General features: G+C 34.7%; 1 protein-coding gene across 1 annotated transcript in view; it reads right to left on the minus strand.

Annotated features, from left to right (window-relative positions):
* CCDC150 (coiled-coil domain containing 150) overlaps positions 1 to 18503 on the minus strand; it is a 67871-nt gene that overhangs the window by 33849 nt on the left and 15519 nt on the right. The window contains 5 exon segments of the mRNA XM_057743802.1: positions 5276 to 5389; positions 13626 to 13694; positions 14634 to 14811; positions 15065 to 15189; positions 17054 to 17161. Coding sequence (XP_057599785.1) covers positions 5276 to 5389; positions 13626 to 13694; positions 14634 to 14811; positions 15065 to 15189; positions 17054 to 17161 — 594 coding nt within the window.

Here is an 18503-nt window from a genome sequence, read left to right on the forward strand (position 1 = left end):
GGGAGGATGTGCATAGATTACACACAAAAATTACACCATTGTACATAAGGTACTTGAGCATCCACAGGTTTTGGAATCTGGGGGTCCTGGGACCAGTGCCCCGCGGATACTGAGGGATGACTGTAGTTATTTAAGAAAATGGGAGCTACACATGATCACAACCATTTGGACATTAGAAGACACTTCAGTTACCATAGTAAAAGGCAATTTAAAAAAAAAAATGAAAAAAACAAAATGTCAGAAACTCCAACATTGTTTGATCAAGTACTCAACACAATGTCATCTAGGACAAACATGACTGAAGTCTCTATATTTCATGAAATTACATATTTAATCATTCAAGCAGCCTTTAATAACGACAGTTATTTTTTCATATGCCTTTTCCTCAGACTTTGTCAGAAGAAGAAAAGAAGTATAAAATAGTTTTCCATTGATTAAATTTTGTATCTTACTGGTACTTCGGGAACACTATTAGTGATTAAATATAGAAATTTTCACCTTTCGTAATCAATTTCAGTGTTACACCTTAATGACAGGAAATATTGATATTTGCCATATGTCAAAATCATGATCTTCGTAAGTCCATTGTAGGAATAACACACACACAAGCAAATGTGATTAAGAACACAAATTCTTAATCACACTGGCCAACTAGCTGCACTATGAATCATTTCCAGTAAATTCTAAGTTCAAAGTCTTAATAACATTGGTAAATATCCTATGTTGACATAATCACTATTTCTGGTTTACATTTGCTTATTAATCTGTGAATAATAGAACAAAGAGCCTTTTCAGCATTTAAAGCCAAAGAATTTAGACTTGTTTTATATTTAGTCACATCTGTAAAGATGAAATCATATATGTTGGGATATTAATTTACACGAGAGACAGTCCTCACTATCTCCAACACAGTTACAGCTATTCTTTACTCGTCATATTGTTGTGCACTTTATTTCATTCTAAATATTGTGAATATTTTCCAAATAAAAGTAAAAACACATTCCAAACTAGATTACTATATAACATGCAAGTCATTTTTCCTCTGTTCAAAATATTTTCATGATAGCGTATGTTCCGTAAGAGTTCACATTAGTCTGGAGCATTGTTTTCTCCTTGGTAGTTGCCTTGGCTAGAAGAATTTAGCCATTTCAGACATTCTAGACTTGATAAAAACCTATGGAAAAGTTATAAGTAGTGATTAATCCTAATGTAAAATTATGCACATTCAATATAAAAATTTATACCCAATATTATGCCCATCTAGGCATCTGTCCTATCAGATCAATATTTATTTCATATCTATTTACACATATTCATACTTGCAGTTTTTTAAAGTTTCACTTTCAATCACTGTGTGCTGCTCCCACTAGGTGACAGAAAATATTTTTTTAAAGCATTCAGACCAATAAAATATTGGTTTCAAAATAACCTAAGAGAAATGTAGATTACTATCAATAAATAGGAGGCTAGTAATAATATATTATCATAACATTAGTCATCAATTAATTTTTTATCTGTAGAAGACACAGAGTCCTCCTTTACAATATTTTTCATTTTGGAAACTATGATGTAAAATCATCCCATGAATGAAACATATGGGATTATGTTTTGACCAAGCCTTCAGCAAAAAATATATCACAAGGATGGCCAATAGTGCTACAGAAACAAAGCTACACCATAACTATAAAAGCTTAATTATTTCAAATTTAAAATTCAGTTCCAAGTCCTATAAATCAAGGTGCCCAACATGTTACAAAGTGTAGGTATAGCTTATAAAAAATCAAGAATTAGATTTAACCAAAAATATGCCCTCTATTACAAATAAAAACACTCAAAAATAACTTTGCCTTCTTGGAATGTGGAAGGCTTATTGTTTAAAATAACTTATAGATAGTCTGGGTCTCTTATAAAATGTGCCCAAGAATTTTTAAAATAATGGCACTTTTTTCCTCAATAAAATTCCCTCTTTAGGCAAAGGCATAAAGCATTCTATTCAGCTTTTAAATACACTTTTAAAACATTTCCCCTTTTTGCCACCAAAGAGAACACTAGTGCACTAAGTGAAAACTAAGAGAAATCAAAATATGATAGTACTCGACACAGAGTCACTTACTGAAATTTATGACAAAAATAAATTGTTCCAGTTGCTAAAGGAAAGTAGATGTTAAGGCAGTAATTTAAATTACCATTTTCAGATTAAATAGGCCCTGTACTTAAGAAAAATCAATGGAACACCAGAAATTAGACAGAGACCACTTAAATGAGTTAGTAACTCAGATTCTGAGTTGTGGAATGCAGAACTCAGATTAACCTTTGCTTAAATAATCTTGGCAATATACTATAAAGATTATTCATAGGCAGAGCAAAACAGAAACTGGAGAATCACCTGAGAAACAGCATACAAAGAAAAATGCTAATAGTTAGAATATACATTTTAACTCCAACACAAATATATATAATTCCTTGGAAAAGCAGGAAGCTAACATAGAATTATCTTAAGATATGAAAGGTAGGTTAGGTTGACAAGGATCAACTGTAAGCCATAAAATCATTTCTAAAATAATTTTAAAAATCTGGGGTAAGCAGTAAAAGTTAGCAGAAGCTGTTAGAAGAATACATAAAACCAAGAGATAGTAGCGTCTTGGTAAAGCAATTTTATAAGCAGATTGTTAAGTAGGAATTTTATTCAAAATATTTACTACCAGTATGACATAGGCCCCCGCAAATGGAACCAACTCTGTCACCCTCACAAGTGTACAATGACTGAATGTCATCCTAGTTTTAAGAAATACTACATTTAATACACTGTTTAGTTTCAAGTCATTAAAATCCTAGTTGTGTATGCAACTAATTCTATTTCTGTCTGGTGCTACCATTTGAAAATGTACGTTTAAAATATAAACAAGAAGTGGGGCAAATAGTAATTTAACTTGAACCCAGGAATAGTAACCTTCCCACATTTGGATCTTTTCTCATTGTGGTTCCCTGCATGACTGCCTGTGGTAACAGACAAATTACACTATCATTCATAAAGAACAGACTTGTGGCTCCCAAGGGAGAAAGGGGAATGGGGAAGGATGGAGTGGGAGTTTGGGGTTAGCAGATGCAAACTATCATATATACAATATATAAAAAACAAGGTCCTACTGTATAGCACAGGGAAATATATTCAATATCCTGTGATAAACCATAATGGAAGAGAATATTAAATATATATATAACTGAATCACTTTGCTGTATAGCAGAAATCAACATTGTAAATCAACTTATACTCCAATAAAAAATTTTTAAAAATTACACTGTCATTAAAGGCTGAAATGACAAACATAAACCTAAAATTAGGAAGTATGAGAAAAAGAAGAGAATATTTATACAAGGATACTGTATGTTGGCCCTGTGATGGGCATTTTACTCACAATATGACATTTAATCCTCATAGCCTGGCAGGATAGACATGACCCTCTTTGTGTTCTACCCAATCAATGTTTCTTCAACACCTATTACATATTAGGCACTATGCTAGGCAAAGGAGTATACAGATGAGTAACTACTCTTGCGTTGGAAGAGAGTGAGGGCAGATGCATAAACAGGTCAATTTTTAACTTATGTAGTAACTATTTTGATATGGGTATGCACAGTAGGCTGTGGGAACTCCACAGTTAGGGGAGATCCCCTTGGCCCTGAAAGCCATAGAGGTTAAGAACTTGCCCAGGTCATAGAGCAAATGGAGCCAAGGATTGAAACCAGGTCTGAATTTAACTCTTATAGTGTGGCAAACACAACACACACTCATATGTATATCTCTAAAAATCAGTAAGAGGTTATACCAGAGGGTAATTTTTATTGAGAATTTCAAGTGTTAATTCTCAAAGAACAAAACTATACTGCCAGCATTGAATGGTAACAGGTTTAATGATATTGCTCAGATTGAAAAAAAAAAAAAAAAGTCCTGAAATCTCGACCTCTTCCCTCAAGACTCATACAGCCAACTGAAGCACTTCTAGGCAGGCCAAGTCAGAGAAGATTCTATGCATAGACATGTAAGCTGGAATTGAGGTATGGGTTATCACTGGGAGACCTTAATCAAGAAGGGTAGTGAGCAGACAGGAATCAAACTGACCAAATCACTTGCAAGACCTGTCGAAGTCACTAGACAAGGCCACAGGCCTGCTCACTGGCAGTAGAGGCATGAAAGAATCATGCAGACTGAGATGTGATCTTCCAGAGAGACCCAATCCAGGCTGGGTGGACAAGCCCAGCTGAGGCCTGGCCAAGAGACAAAGGATATGGATGAATCTTTAATCTTGGGGGAGGGAGGGTTGGTTTGAGACAGTACCAGGAATTAGAACTACTGCACCTTCTTGCTCCAATAGGAACTTACAGGCTTTTTCTTGAGACAGTTGAGATACTAAGAATTCAATAAATGTTAGCAACGTGCTACATGCTTTACGTGTATTAACTTACTTAACCTCAACAACCTCCTAATAATAGTATTTTTATCCCCATTTTGACAGATTAAGAAACTCAGGCTCTGAGAGGTTAAGGATTATACCCAAGGTCACAGCCAAAACTGAAACATAGATAGTTTGGCTCTAAAGCCATGAAAATGTAAGAGGATTTAGATTTAGTCTCTAATTTTTCACAGTTGAAGTAATAAGCAGCTTATGACAGAGTTTGAAAGAACTTAGCTCAGATTAAGACAGACTTCACATCAGGGCCTCCTTTGGAATTCTGAAAGATGATTTGCATGTTACAGAAGCAATAGCAAATTCCTTCTCAAGTATTCAAAAGCACACAGAAAACTTATTAGCTGCTTAACAGAACAATCATCTCTTCTTCACCTGGAGATGCTTTAAGAATTCTACAATTTATTTGTAATGCAATGACCTTGTCAAATAGCTTTTAGAAATCTAACTTACTATTGATTACCTAATGGATGGAACTATCAGAAAGGGAAAAAAAAATACAAGTTTTTCTTTCTCACAATTTATGGAAAAGAAAATATTCTAAAACGTTAGAAATATTGCTGCTTTTCAGCATTATAGATCATCTCTGTAGGCAGACATTTAATAGCTGCCTTAAATTCTTGTTTTTCTAAATCCTCTATTGTCCAATACTATAGGGCTCTCTGACATATTTAGCCTGCATTATTCAGGACTTGTGATAATTATCAAAACACAAACAAATGAAGAAAACCCATCTCCTGATTTCTGATTTTTTTTTTTAAACTCATTACTCATTAATTCCTACTTTAGACTGACCTTTTTATACCCACCCAATGGTAATCAGAAGTTGCTTGCTCAAGTTCTAGGGAAGCAATTTTATCTGCCAGTTGCTTATTCTTTTCCTCTAGAGTCTGCAGGTTGTGGGTTAATGCATTTATATCTACCTTTGAAGAAAAAAAAAAAGGAGAAAAGAAATCTATGCCAGATCCAAAGACAACTTGTTTTTAAAATGACATTTTTAACCATAAAATAAATAGTATCTTATGAACATGTTTCCCTGCTTTGTAGTTATCCTTAGCAGGAGAGTTATTACAAATTGCATAGTGCTAATTTATTAGAAATGAAAGTCCTTCTGGTACTTGGTACTTATTTATATATTAACTCAAGCATATAAATATAGATGCAAAAATCCTCCAAAAAATATCAGCAAAATGAATCCAGCAGTATATGAAAGGGTAACAAATTAGGACTAAGTGAAGTTTATCCTAGTAATACAAAGCTTGTTCAATATTCAAAATTAATTAGTATACTTCACCACATCAATAGACTATAGAAGAAAAACCATATGACCATCTCAGTAGACACAGAAAAAGCATTTCACAAAATTCACATTAATTTATGATAAGAACCCAGTAACCTAGAAATGAAAGGGAACCATCTCTATATGATAAAATATATCTATAAAAAACTTACAACTAATAGCAACATTGGTGGAAGACAGAATGTTTTCCCCTAAGACTGGGAAAAAGGCAAGGATATCTGCTCTGACTATTCCTATTCAGCTTCATACAGGAGGCCTTAGCTGGTGCAATAAAGTAACAAAAAGTAATAAAAAGCATAGAAATTGGAAAGGGAGAAATAAAACTGTCTCTACTTACAACAGACATGATAGTCTACATAGGAAATCCCAAAGAATCTACAAAAGAGATACTAGAATAAGTGAGTTTAATAAGGTTGAAGGATACAAGGTCAAATCAATTGTATTTCTATATACTAGCAGCAAACAATTGGAAATGGATATTTCTTAAAACTATCATTTATAACATTACCAAAATCCATGAAATTCTTAGGTACAAATCTAAAAAACATTTGTCCAATATTTGACATGTTGAAAATTACAGTATGCTGACAAGATAAATCAAAAACCTAAATAAAATGGAAAGACATACTATGGGAAAATTCCATATTGCTAAGATGTCAATTCTAATTCCAATTTAAATTGTGTGGGGTAATTTACCACTGTCCACCCCTTCATGGGGTCTGGACTGTGAGGCTAGAAAAAAATGCCCTATAGGAAATAATAAAGGGAGCTCTTCAGGTTGAAATAAAAGGTCATTAGATAATAACTGGAATCCATGTAAAGAAATAAAGGATATCAACAAATGTAACAACATAGGTACATGTAAAGGACATATAAATATGTAGTTTTTGTTTGTAACTCTCTGTTACCTGTAAATTAAAAATGTATAGTAAAAGAAAAGTTAAGGGAATTAAAATAGTGCAGCAGAAATATCTACTTAACACAAATGAAGGCAGTAATGGAGAAACAGAAGACTAAAAAGCATATAAAACATACAAAAAAAGTAAAGTGGTAGATGTAAATCCTACCTTATGGGTAATGATGTTAAATATAAATGGATTAAACACTCGAAGTAAGAAGCAGAGACAGGCAGAATAAATTTTTTAAGAGACCCAACTGTATTTCATTTATAAGAGACACACTTTAGATCCAAAGACACAAATGAGTTGAAAATAAAAGGATAGAAAAAAGATATACGGATGTAAACAGTAACCTGAAAAGAGCTGGATTGGCTACGCTAACATTAGACAAAGTAGACATTAAGACAAAAATCTGTGAGATAAAGCAGGTCATCATATATTGAAAAAAGGACCAATTCATTAAAAAGACAACATTTATAAATGCATATGCATCTAACAACACAGCCCCAGGGAAGCAAAAACAATAAAGCAAAAGCTGACAGAATTAAGGGGAGAAATAATTTAATAGTAAAAGTTGAAGACTTCAATATCTCTCTCTCAATAATAGGTGGAACAGTTGGAAGATCAATGAAGAAACAATTGATGACTTGAACAACACTATAAAGCAACTGGACCTAGCAGACACCTTTAGAACATTCCTCCAACAAACAGAAGAATACACATTTTTCTCAAGTGCACATGAAGCATTCTCTAAGATATGCCATATGTTAAATCATAAAACAACACTCTATAAATTTGAAAGGGCTGAAATTATACAAAGTATGTTCTCCAACCACAATGAAATATAATTAAGTCAATACAAGAAGGAAATTTGGGAAATTCGCACATATGGGAAAATTCAACAACATATTTCTAAATGGGTCAAAGAGGAAATTACAAAGCAAATTAAAGAATATTTTGAGATGAACGAAAATGAAAACATAACATGATAAACAAAATTTATGGTATGCAGCTAAAGTGGTGCTTAGAGGGAAATCTGTAGCTGTATAAACATTTAAAAAAGGGGAAATATCTCAAATCAATAACCTAAAGAAACTAGAAAAAGAAGACCAAATTAAACTCAAAGCAAGCAGAAGGAAGAAAATAATAAGGATTACAGCAGAAATAAAACAGAGGATAGAAAAAAAATAGAAAAATATCAGTAACACCAGAAGTTGGTTCCTTGAAAAGACCAACAAAATTGACAAACTGCTAGTGGTATTAACCAAGAAAAAAAGATTACACAAATTACTAAAATTAGACAGAATAGAAGAGACATTACACTGAACTTCCAGAAATAAAAAAAGGGGCCACTGTGAACAACTGTATAAATTAGCCTAGATGAAATGGACAAATTCCTAGAAAGACCCAAATGACTAAAACTCAAAAAAAAAAAAACCAAAAAAAAAAAAAAAAAAAAAACCCAAAAACAAAAAACCCAAAAAAACTAGAAATATGAATTGAACTATAATAAAGAGATTGAATCAATAATAATTAAAAACAAAACACTCCCCACAAAGAAAAATCTAGAACCTAATGCCTTCACTGTTGAATTCTAAAAAACATTTAAAGAATTAACATCAATCCCTCATAAAGTCTTCTCAAAACAGAAGGAGAGGGAACACTATCAAATCATTTTAAGAGGCTAATATTACCTTGATATCAAAACCAAACATGTCACACACACACACACACACACACACAAAAGCTGTGGGATATGCTTTATTAATATAGATTTTTAAATCCTCAACAAAATACCAGCAAGCTAAATCAAACAACATACAAAAAGGATTACACACCATGATCAAGTGAAATCTATCCCCCAAATGAAAACTTGGTTCAACATTTGAAATCAATGTAATACACCTTAGTAACAGAATAAAGGACAAAATCCACATGATTATTCCAATAGGTATAGAAAAAGCAACTGACCAAATTCAACTCATTTTCATGATAAAAATTCTCAACAAACTAGGAATAGAAGGGAATTTCCTCATCCTGATCATGGACATTGAGGAAAAGCACACAGCTAACATCATACTTAATGGTGACAAACTGAAAGCTTACCCTCTAAAATCAGGAACAAAACAAGGCTGTCTGCTCTCCATCACCTCTATTCAACATTGTACAAGGCAATTACACAAGAAAAAGAAATAAAACACAGCAAAACTGGAAAGGAAAAAATAAAACTATATTTGTAGATGGCACAGTCTTATATAGAGAAAATATATACTGTATTATTAAGATCAATACTCTCCAAATTGATCTACAGATTCAATATAAACCCTATCAAAATTCAGCCCCTCTTTTTTTGCAGAAGTGGAAAATCTGATCCTGAAATTCATATACAAATGCAAGGATCCAAAATAGCCAGAACAATCTCAAAAAAAAAAAAAATATATATATATATATATATAAAGTAGGAGGATTCATACATCTCAATTTTAAAATTTATTACAAGCTACAGTAATCAAGACCATGTGGTACTGGCATAAGTACAGTCATACAGATCAATACAATGGAATATACCCATGCATCTATGGTTAACTGGATTTTGACAAGGAAGCCAAGATTATTCAATAGAAAGAACCATCTTCTAGCAAATGGCCCTGGGATAACTGGATATCCACAGGCAAATTAATGAAGTTGAATCTCTACCTCATATCAAATATAAAATTTAACACAAAATGGATTAAAGACTGAAATGTAATCTATAAAACTACAAAATTTTTAGAATAATAAAATGGGTATAGGATGACAGTTGCAAGATGGCAGAGGAGAAGGGCATGAGCTCACCCTTCATACAAAAACACCAAAATCACAACTAACTGCTGAACAACCATCAACAATAAAACACTAGAACCTACCTAAAAAGATACCCTACATCCAAAGACAAAGAAGAAGCCACAATGAGATGGCAAGAGGGGCAGAATAATAATAAAATCAAATCCCACACCCACCAGGTGGCAACCCACAAACTAGAAAATAATTATACCTGAGAAGTTCTCCCACAGGAGTGAAAGTCCTGAGCTCCACATCAGGCTTCCTAGCCTGGGAGCCCAGCAACAAGAGAAGGGGTCCCCAGAAAATCAGGCTTTGAAAGCCAGCAGGGTTTGACTGCAGGAATTCCACAGGACTGGGGAAACAGAAACTCCACTCTTGGAGGGTGCACACAAGATCTCGAAAAAAATAAGTACCCAGGGGAAAAAAGCAATGACCTCATAAGAGACTGGGCCAGACCTACCTGCTAGTATTAGAGGGTCTCCTGTGGAGGCGGGGAGCAGCTGTGGCTCACTGAAGAGTACAAAGACACTGGCAACAGTAGTTCTGGGGAGTAATCACTGGCATGAGCCCTCCTGCAGGCTGCCATTTCCTTCCCATGACCTAGCCCCACCCAACAGCCTGTAGGCTCCAGTGCTGGGATGCCTCAGGCCAAACAACCAACAGGGCAGGAATACAGTTCCACCCAGCAGCAGATAGGTGGCTTAAAGTCTTCCTGCACATGGCCCTGCCTAGCAGAGGGACAAGACCCAGCTCTATCCATCAGTGGGCAGGAAGCAGTCCCTCCCACCAGGAAGCCTACACAAGTCTCTTAGACAGCCTCATCCACCAGAGGGCAGACAGAAGAAGTAAGAAGAGCTACAATCCTGCAGCCTGTAGAATAGAAACCACAAGTTAGACAGAAAGACAAAATGAGATGGCAGAATATGTCCCTGATGATGGACCAAGATAAAACCCCAGAAAAACAGCTAAGTGAAGTGGAGATAGGCAATCTACCAGAAAAAGAATTCAGAATAATGATAGTGAAGATGGTCCAAGATCTCAGAAAAAGAATGGAGACACAGACTGAAAAGACACAAGAAATGTTTAAAAAAGACCTAGAAGAACTAAAGAACAAACAGAGATGAACAATATAACAACTGAAATAAAAAATACACTAGAAGGAATCAATAGCAGGATAACGGAGGCATAAGAACGGATAAGTGATCTGGAAGACAGAATGGTGGAAATCACTGTCAGGGAGCAGAATAAGGAAAAAAGAATGAAAAGAAATGAAGACAGTCTAAGAGAATTCTGGGACAACATTAAATGCACCAACATTCACATTACAGGAGTCCCAGAAGAAGAGAGAGAGAAAGGACTTGAGAAAATATTTGAAGAGTCAATAGCTAAGAACTTCCCTAACATGGGAAAGGAAACAGTAACCCAAGTACAGGAAGTCAGAGACTCCCAGACAGGATAAACCTGGAGGAGGAATATGCCAAGAGACACAGTAATCAAACTGACCAAAATTAAAAGACAAAAAAAAAAAAAAATTAAAAGCAACAAGGGAAAAGCAACAAATAACGTACAAGGGAATTACCATAAGGTTATCAGCTGATTACTCAGCAGAAACTCTGCAGGCCAGAAGGGGGTGGCATGATATATTTAAAGTGATGAAAGGAAAGAATCTAAAACCAAGAATACTCTACCCACCAAGGCTCTCAGATTCGATAGAGAAATCAAAAGCTTTACAGACAAGCACAAGCCAAGAGAATTCAGCACAACCAGACCAGCTTTGCAACAAATGCTAAAGGAACTTCTCTAGGTGGAAAAGAAAAGGCCACAATTAGAAACAAGAAACTTATGAATGGAAAAGCTCACTGGTAAAGGCAAACATACAGTAAATGTAGGAAGTCATCTGGACACAAATATGATATCAAAACCAGCAATTGTGAGAAGTGGAGAACACAAATGCAGGATATTGGAACTGTATTTGAAATTAAAAGACCAGCAAATTAAAGCAATCTTCTTTATATATAGACTGCTGTATCAAAAGCTCATAGGAATCACAAATAGAAAATCTGCAATAGATACACAGAAGAGGGCAAAAGAGGAAGGGAAGAAAAAAGACCTACAAAAACAAATTCAGGGAATTCCCTGGTGGCCCAGTGGTTAGGACTTGGCACATTCACTGCCATGGCCCAAGTTCAATCCCTGGTCAGGAAACTAAGATCCTGCAAACCATGGGCTGTGGCCAAAAATACCCTCAAAAAACCCAAAATCCAAAACAATTATGAAAATGGCAAAAGGAACATACATATTGACAATTACCTTAAATGTAAATGGATTAAATGCTCAAACCAAAAGACACAGACTGGCTGAATGGATACAAAAACAAGATTGTATATATGTTGTCTATAAGAGACCCACCTCAGATCTAGGGACACATACAGACTGAAAGTGAGAGGATGGAAAAGGTATTCCATGCACATAGAAATCAAAAGAAAGCTGGAACAGCATCACTCACATCAGACAAAACAGACCTTAAAGACTATTATGAGAGACAAAGCAGCACACTAAATAATGATCAAGAATCTAAGAAGAAGCTATAACAAACATAAACATATATGCACCCAACATAAGAGCACCCCAGTATATAAGGCAAATATTAACAGCCATAAAAGGAGAAACTGACAGTAACACATTAATAGTGGGGGACTTTATAACACCCCACTTTCATCCATGGAGAGATCACCCAGACAGAAACATCAATAAGGAAACATAGGCCTTAAATGACACATTAGACCAAATGGACTTAATTGATATTTATAGCTAATTTTGATTGTTGTGGTGGTGGTTACATGATTGTGTTTGTCAAAGCTCACAGAACTGCACACTAAAAAAATGGTGAATTTCACTCTGTAAATTATAACTCAATAAGCCTGACCTTAAGAAAACACAGCTTTACAATGAATACACATGTAAAAAATATCAAGTTAGACCAAAAAACGGAACTCTGCAGAAGCAATGTCATTTGGCTAAATAGACCCCTCTAATGAGCAAGTATCTTCCAGCCCCATGAACATACACTTAGTCTACATTAAAACAAATGAAATCAGACAAGCAAAATAATAATACCATGTTTTAATCACAAATAACATTTGCCTTAACCATGAAATATCCACTAGCATTTTAAAGCAAAAAGTATTAATGAATTTAATAGTATCTACCAACTTTCCAAATTTTAAAAAGCATATTTGAAGCCACATTGACACAGCAAATCCTTGCCAAGGAAGTCAGCTTTATTTAAAGATCTTTTGGGTGAATTGTTTTCAAATCACTAGGTATGAGTGACTAAACCACAGAAGGTACCTGCCCAGCTTAGTGAGCTGTCTTTGAACTCCAGCTCAGAATTTAGCTTTTCTTTTCTCCCCAGTTCTTAAACTAAAAATTCACATAGATGGTACTATGAATGCTATTTAGTTGAGCCAGAAGCTGAGAATGAGTCAAGGCTTGATGTCTGTATCTGACACCCGTTGCTGGGTTTATTGAGTGGGGTGGGCTAATAGTCCTTGATGCTCCAGATGTATCTTCTAGATGATAGTGATACATAATATTTACTTTTCAAATTTTAAAATGCAAACAGCAATGTCTTAAAGATTTTTTTTTTGTTTTATTTAATAAGGATTGTATTTGCTTCTCTGGCCATTCTACCTTTATAGAACCCAGAAAGGGCTATCTCGCAAATAAAGTGGCAAATGCTAACAAGTTAGGAAGCCTAAATTGGCTTTTCTTTTTTTTTGAGAAACAAAAAAACAAAAAAAACCCAGCAATCATCCCTTTGCCTCCTACAGGCCCATTAGCTCACTCTCAGAGGATTTCCTGGTTAAACTACTCAGTGAACACTAGGGTCAGAGGCAGTGATGACTCACTGGCAAACACACAATGCTCCATAAGCAAACATTCCCCAGAAGCAGCCTTATGCTGAAGTGACTGGAGTGCTCCGAGTGCATCCAGCTTCGTGGCTTCTCTATTCTCCCACATTTTGGTATTCAACAAAATACCCCATTCTCCTCATTAAGATAAACTGATACAGGAAGCAGCAATACAGAAGGAAATAAAATACAATGACATAACAACAAATAAAATGTGGAATACCTTGCTGTTAGCTAATTCCTTTTCCAAGTTGCATTTTTCTTCTGCTATTTCTTTCTCTGTTTTATTAACCTGCCCAAGACAGGGGAAAAAAAAGAAAAGGGTCAATTTAAAAACAGCTGACAGGGACTTTCCTGGTGGCGCAGTTGTTAAGAATCCACCTGCCAATGCAGGGGACATGGGTTCGAGCCCTGGTCCAGGAAAATCCCAGGTGCTGTGGAGCAACTAAGCCTGTGAGCCACAACTACTGAGCCCACATGCTGCAACTACTGAAGCCTGTGCACCTAAAGCCCATGCTCCACAACAAGAGAAGCCAACACACTGAGAAACCCACACACTATAACGAAGAGAAGCCCTCGCTCTCCATAACTAGAGAAAGCCCGAGCACAGCAATGAAGACCCAATGCAACCAAAATAAAGTAAATAAAATAAAAATAATAAATTAAAAAAAAAAGAACTGGAACTCAGATCTTTAAAAAAATAAATAAATAAAATAAAATAAAAACAGCTGACAGGCAGACACACGCTGCATGTCAATTAATACCTACACTGCAGAGATAGCATATCCTCTCAGAAAAGGGGCCACTCAGGGAGTCTCTGAGGCATAGCAGCCTTCACAAATAGCCCTGAAATTAGAAAGACATGTCTGCATGTCAGACTTTGCTGATTTCTTCCTAACTAGGAAGACAGGGCTGTTTCCCTACACTGTTTCCACTATACTGTCCCACTCCTACTGGGAAAATCGATTTTTAGATTTGACCCCTTAACTAACATGAGGATATGTGAATGGTTAGTTAACATTCACTAATGCTATATAAGGATTTACTATTTGGCACAGACTACTCACATGCTAAAAGACATAGATTAGCCCCCAAAGATTTCTTTCATGGGCAACTTAGACAAATTGCATCTGAGTCATATTTCTTTTTTTGTCTTTTGCACTTAAAATACAATTTTAAAACAAGATCACCATCACAACCAGGAGGTAACATAAACCAGCCTCTATCCTACCTCTCTCTGAAGCCTTTCTTTCTCCTCTAACACAGACTTCTTCTCTTGCATTGATGATTCCAGTTCACCTCGCAATCTTGTGATAGTTGATTCTAGCAGCTCTTTTTGCATAGCTACCCTTTTCTCAGCATCCTGTGCTTTCTGGATACACTGGTTATGCTCAAGGATTAAATGGTCCCTTCAGGAAGAGAACAAGGAGATATGAAAGCTACATGAGAGTTCTTTTTTAACAGAAAGACAATGTCCTTACAGAACATATCTCCTGCCTGAGAGTAGTTACCAAAATAGTCTAACAAAACTAGTTCCTTGAGGGCAGTCTTTATTTTATTTTTGTGGCTGGCCCAGCAAATGCAAAATCAAACATTTTCATTAAAGATAAGAAATACAAATGCAAAAACAAAAGACACAAAAGTTGCCCACAATTTACTTACAGATGCACCTGGAGTTGTGTTTTCTCATTCTGAACAGTCTGTAGCTCACTTGTGATACTGGCATGGGCTGCGTCCAGCAGTAAGTTTTGTTCTTGAAATGTCTGTGTCATCATTTTCTGTTCTTCCTGAGTGTTAGAAGTAATATTAAAAGTTGAGATGCCAGAAGTCACTTGATAGGGTATCATTCTAAATAACTGATCAAAGATACTGATACCTACAAAAGACAAATTTAATTTATATAAATGAAACCCTTTTTTAAAAGAATTTATCTTAATGTCCAGCTTTCTATTTGTCCCGACCCTGACTTGATCACAATTCTATCATTCTATAGCGCTTCTATCCAACAATCAAGATGCATTATTTACCCAGCTTGGTGCAAAATTTATAAAATTCTTAACAAGAATAAATTTTTAGATATAAAACTATATTAAATATATTTTGGTACTTTAAATTTTCAATATGATACTATATTTTAAAAAATAAAACAATATCAATGTATATAAATATAAAATGAAAAGATCCCTCCACCTCTATCTCCACCCACACCTCTCCCGAATAATTCCACTCTCCAGGGATAATCATGTTTCATAGTTCAGTATAAATTCTTTTGATAGTATCTGAAACTGCACTCAGGTATTGTTACAGCAGAAGTCTATAACTGTTTTGCACAATTAATTTTCTCTGGCTTCCCATTTTGAAATTATCAAAACACAGCATTTTTATGCATAACTCTTCTATTTACAATTTATAAAGCTTTTGTAAATATAGTACATATTAATAATTACATTTGTAAACATATTTTAAAACACTTCTTTTTGAACAATATTTGATTGCAAGGCAAACCTTCATACCTTCATACTTGGTAAAATGGGATCTCACTTGTGTCATATGCCAAAGTTTTAAAAAGTTTGTGAAAGTGTTACATACATAAGTCACATTATTCAGTCTACTAAATTGTAAGTTCTATGAAAGTAGGGACTTGTCTTGTTCATTGCCATAATTCTATTTAGATCTAGCATCATACTTGCATGGGATAAACACTAAATGTTGGATTAATGAGAAATACTTACTGAGTACCTACTATGTGCAAAACATGCTTAGCCTTATGGGTAATAAAAAAGATATGTAAGACAAGGTCTTAGGAATTTCACAATATAGTACAGGAAATGAGCCATGCACATAAACTACTACTACAGAATGCAGAATAAGAGAGGCAATATAACATAAATGATTAAAAACACGAGTCTGGAGTCAAACCTAGATTTAAATCTGGCTCCACCCTGTACTAGCTGGGTGATTTGGGCAAGTTGATTACCTTCTCTAAACCTTATTTTTATTATCTGTAAAATGAGGATGACAAATAGCCCTTTACATAACACTGCTAGGATTAAAGGAGGTAATATATGTAAAATCCTTAGCACAATGCTTGGTATATAGTAAGTATGCTCATAAAAAAGAGAGAGAGAGAAAGGGCGCCTTATTACTACAATCTATTTAGTGTCCTAGAAGTAGAAATTGATAGATAAAACTGATGCTTTCTGATTGGAGTGATCAAGTTTCTGGGTGAAAGTGAATCTTAAAGAATGAACAGAATTTCAGATAGTTGGCAGTGAAGTAAAGACCATTCTCAACAGAGGGGCATAAGCAAAGTGGGAAAGCACAGGTCTTTGGGGAATAAATGCTTATGACTTTAGGGTCAGTTGTAAGTATTCTCCATGATTCTATCAACACTGGAACAGGTAATTACTTTTTCTAAAGTAATGATATTTGAGAAGAAAGCATTAAGAAAGCACTGAGTGTAAGGCCAAATGACCCCTCTGATGAAAACAGAAAACAACTAATGAAAAATAAAATAATTCAGAAAAATCCTTGAAATTAATTGCTAAAATATCTTATGTATTCAGTTGGCTATTTATATTTCCTGATCTCTGAGCCAAGGAGGCTTCCTGCTGACGCCACCAGAAACTGACTAGTGTTAAAAATGAATACCTGCAGAATGGCTTGGTGGTCAGCAATGATTCTGGTATTTTCCATTCTAACAGTCTGAAGCATGCTGTTCAGCTCTGAACACTTTCTAGTCAGTTGGTCATTCAAAACCTAAGACGACATATACAAGCAGATCACAGATCTCACCAATAAATATTTCTTTTTACTTCTGTATCATTTTTAACCATATATGCGAACCTAACTTATTTAACCTAATCCCAATTGATACTTCATTAGATTATAAAATACTTTCAGATATTTGGAGTCACCATCCTAAATAATTCTAAATTCAAAGGGGAAATTTGTTGAGTCAGTGGCAACTGAAGCGTTTGGCAGTTTACCAATCTTCCATTCTTCATAATTTTGAATGCTGGTCCCTTAGAGAAAGACATCTACAGGATGGAACTTACAATGTAGATGCATGGCCAATGTTATAGAAATCCATTCCCAAAATTGGATGATGAGCTTTCAGAATGGTTTAGCTGATAACACAAAATAGCTAAGCTCCTTCATCACCAATTACAGTATTCAAAAAAGGAAAATACAGATGATTATGCTATTTCACAAAATTAACCTTTCAAAATAAAACAAAAATCTTTTCTGCAACGCATCTATCTTACATGTAGTTAGTTTATAATTCTCTTGTCCTTTTGGTATTTTGAAATTTGTATTCCTGTGGAAAATATTTATCTTAATTCTCAGTTATTTTTGCAAAGCATATTTGGTAAGGATCTTATGTTTTAATGTACAAATTCTTTAAGGATGATGCAAATAACTCTGAAGGGTTAACAGAAAAAAACAAAAAACAGTAACAAGAAAGGAGAGAGAAATGAAAGATTATCTGGACAGCATCAATAAGTGGTATGTATAGTAAAGTATATAGGAATACATTCAGAGGCATTTTAAAGTTATAACCAGATGTGAAAACTATTTATCAAGGACTACTTGGGGGTGAGACAGAAGAGAACTCTTGCTCCTTGAAAAGAAATAGCTAATTTTCTTTAGAGTTAGATTGCTGGGCTCAAATTCCAGCTGTGTCACTTATTAGCTATATTATGAAACCTCTCTGTACATCAACTTTCTTATCTTTAAAATGGGAATAACAATAATTCTAAAGCAATGCTATTGAGAGGATTACAATTTGTAGTAACATAGGATTACAATTTGTAGAATTGTGCCATGACTGTAGTATGGATGCAGTAAATGTTAACTATCATTTATAATAAGAGTAGTAGTAGTTAGTGTTATTATTTCATGAAAGAACACATTTTATATTTTCTTTATCATAAAGAGAGCATAGCAACACTATGATCCTAACATTGAAATAATCAAACTGCACTAACAAAAAGTTCTTTTAAATGATCGATACTATTTCATTGGGCCCTAAGAGAAACAACTTGCTTGCTTGCACATGTGGTGACTCCTCTCCATATACATGCATATACAGAAAACA

The sequence above is a fragment of the Hippopotamus amphibius genome, chromosome 8 (genome assembly GCF_030028045.1).
Source record: "Hippopotamus amphibius kiboko isolate mHipAmp2 chromosome 8, mHipAmp2.hap2, whole genome shotgun sequence".
NCBI lineage: Eukaryota > Metazoa > Chordata > Mammalia > Artiodactyla > Hippopotamidae > Hippopotamus > Hippopotamus amphibius.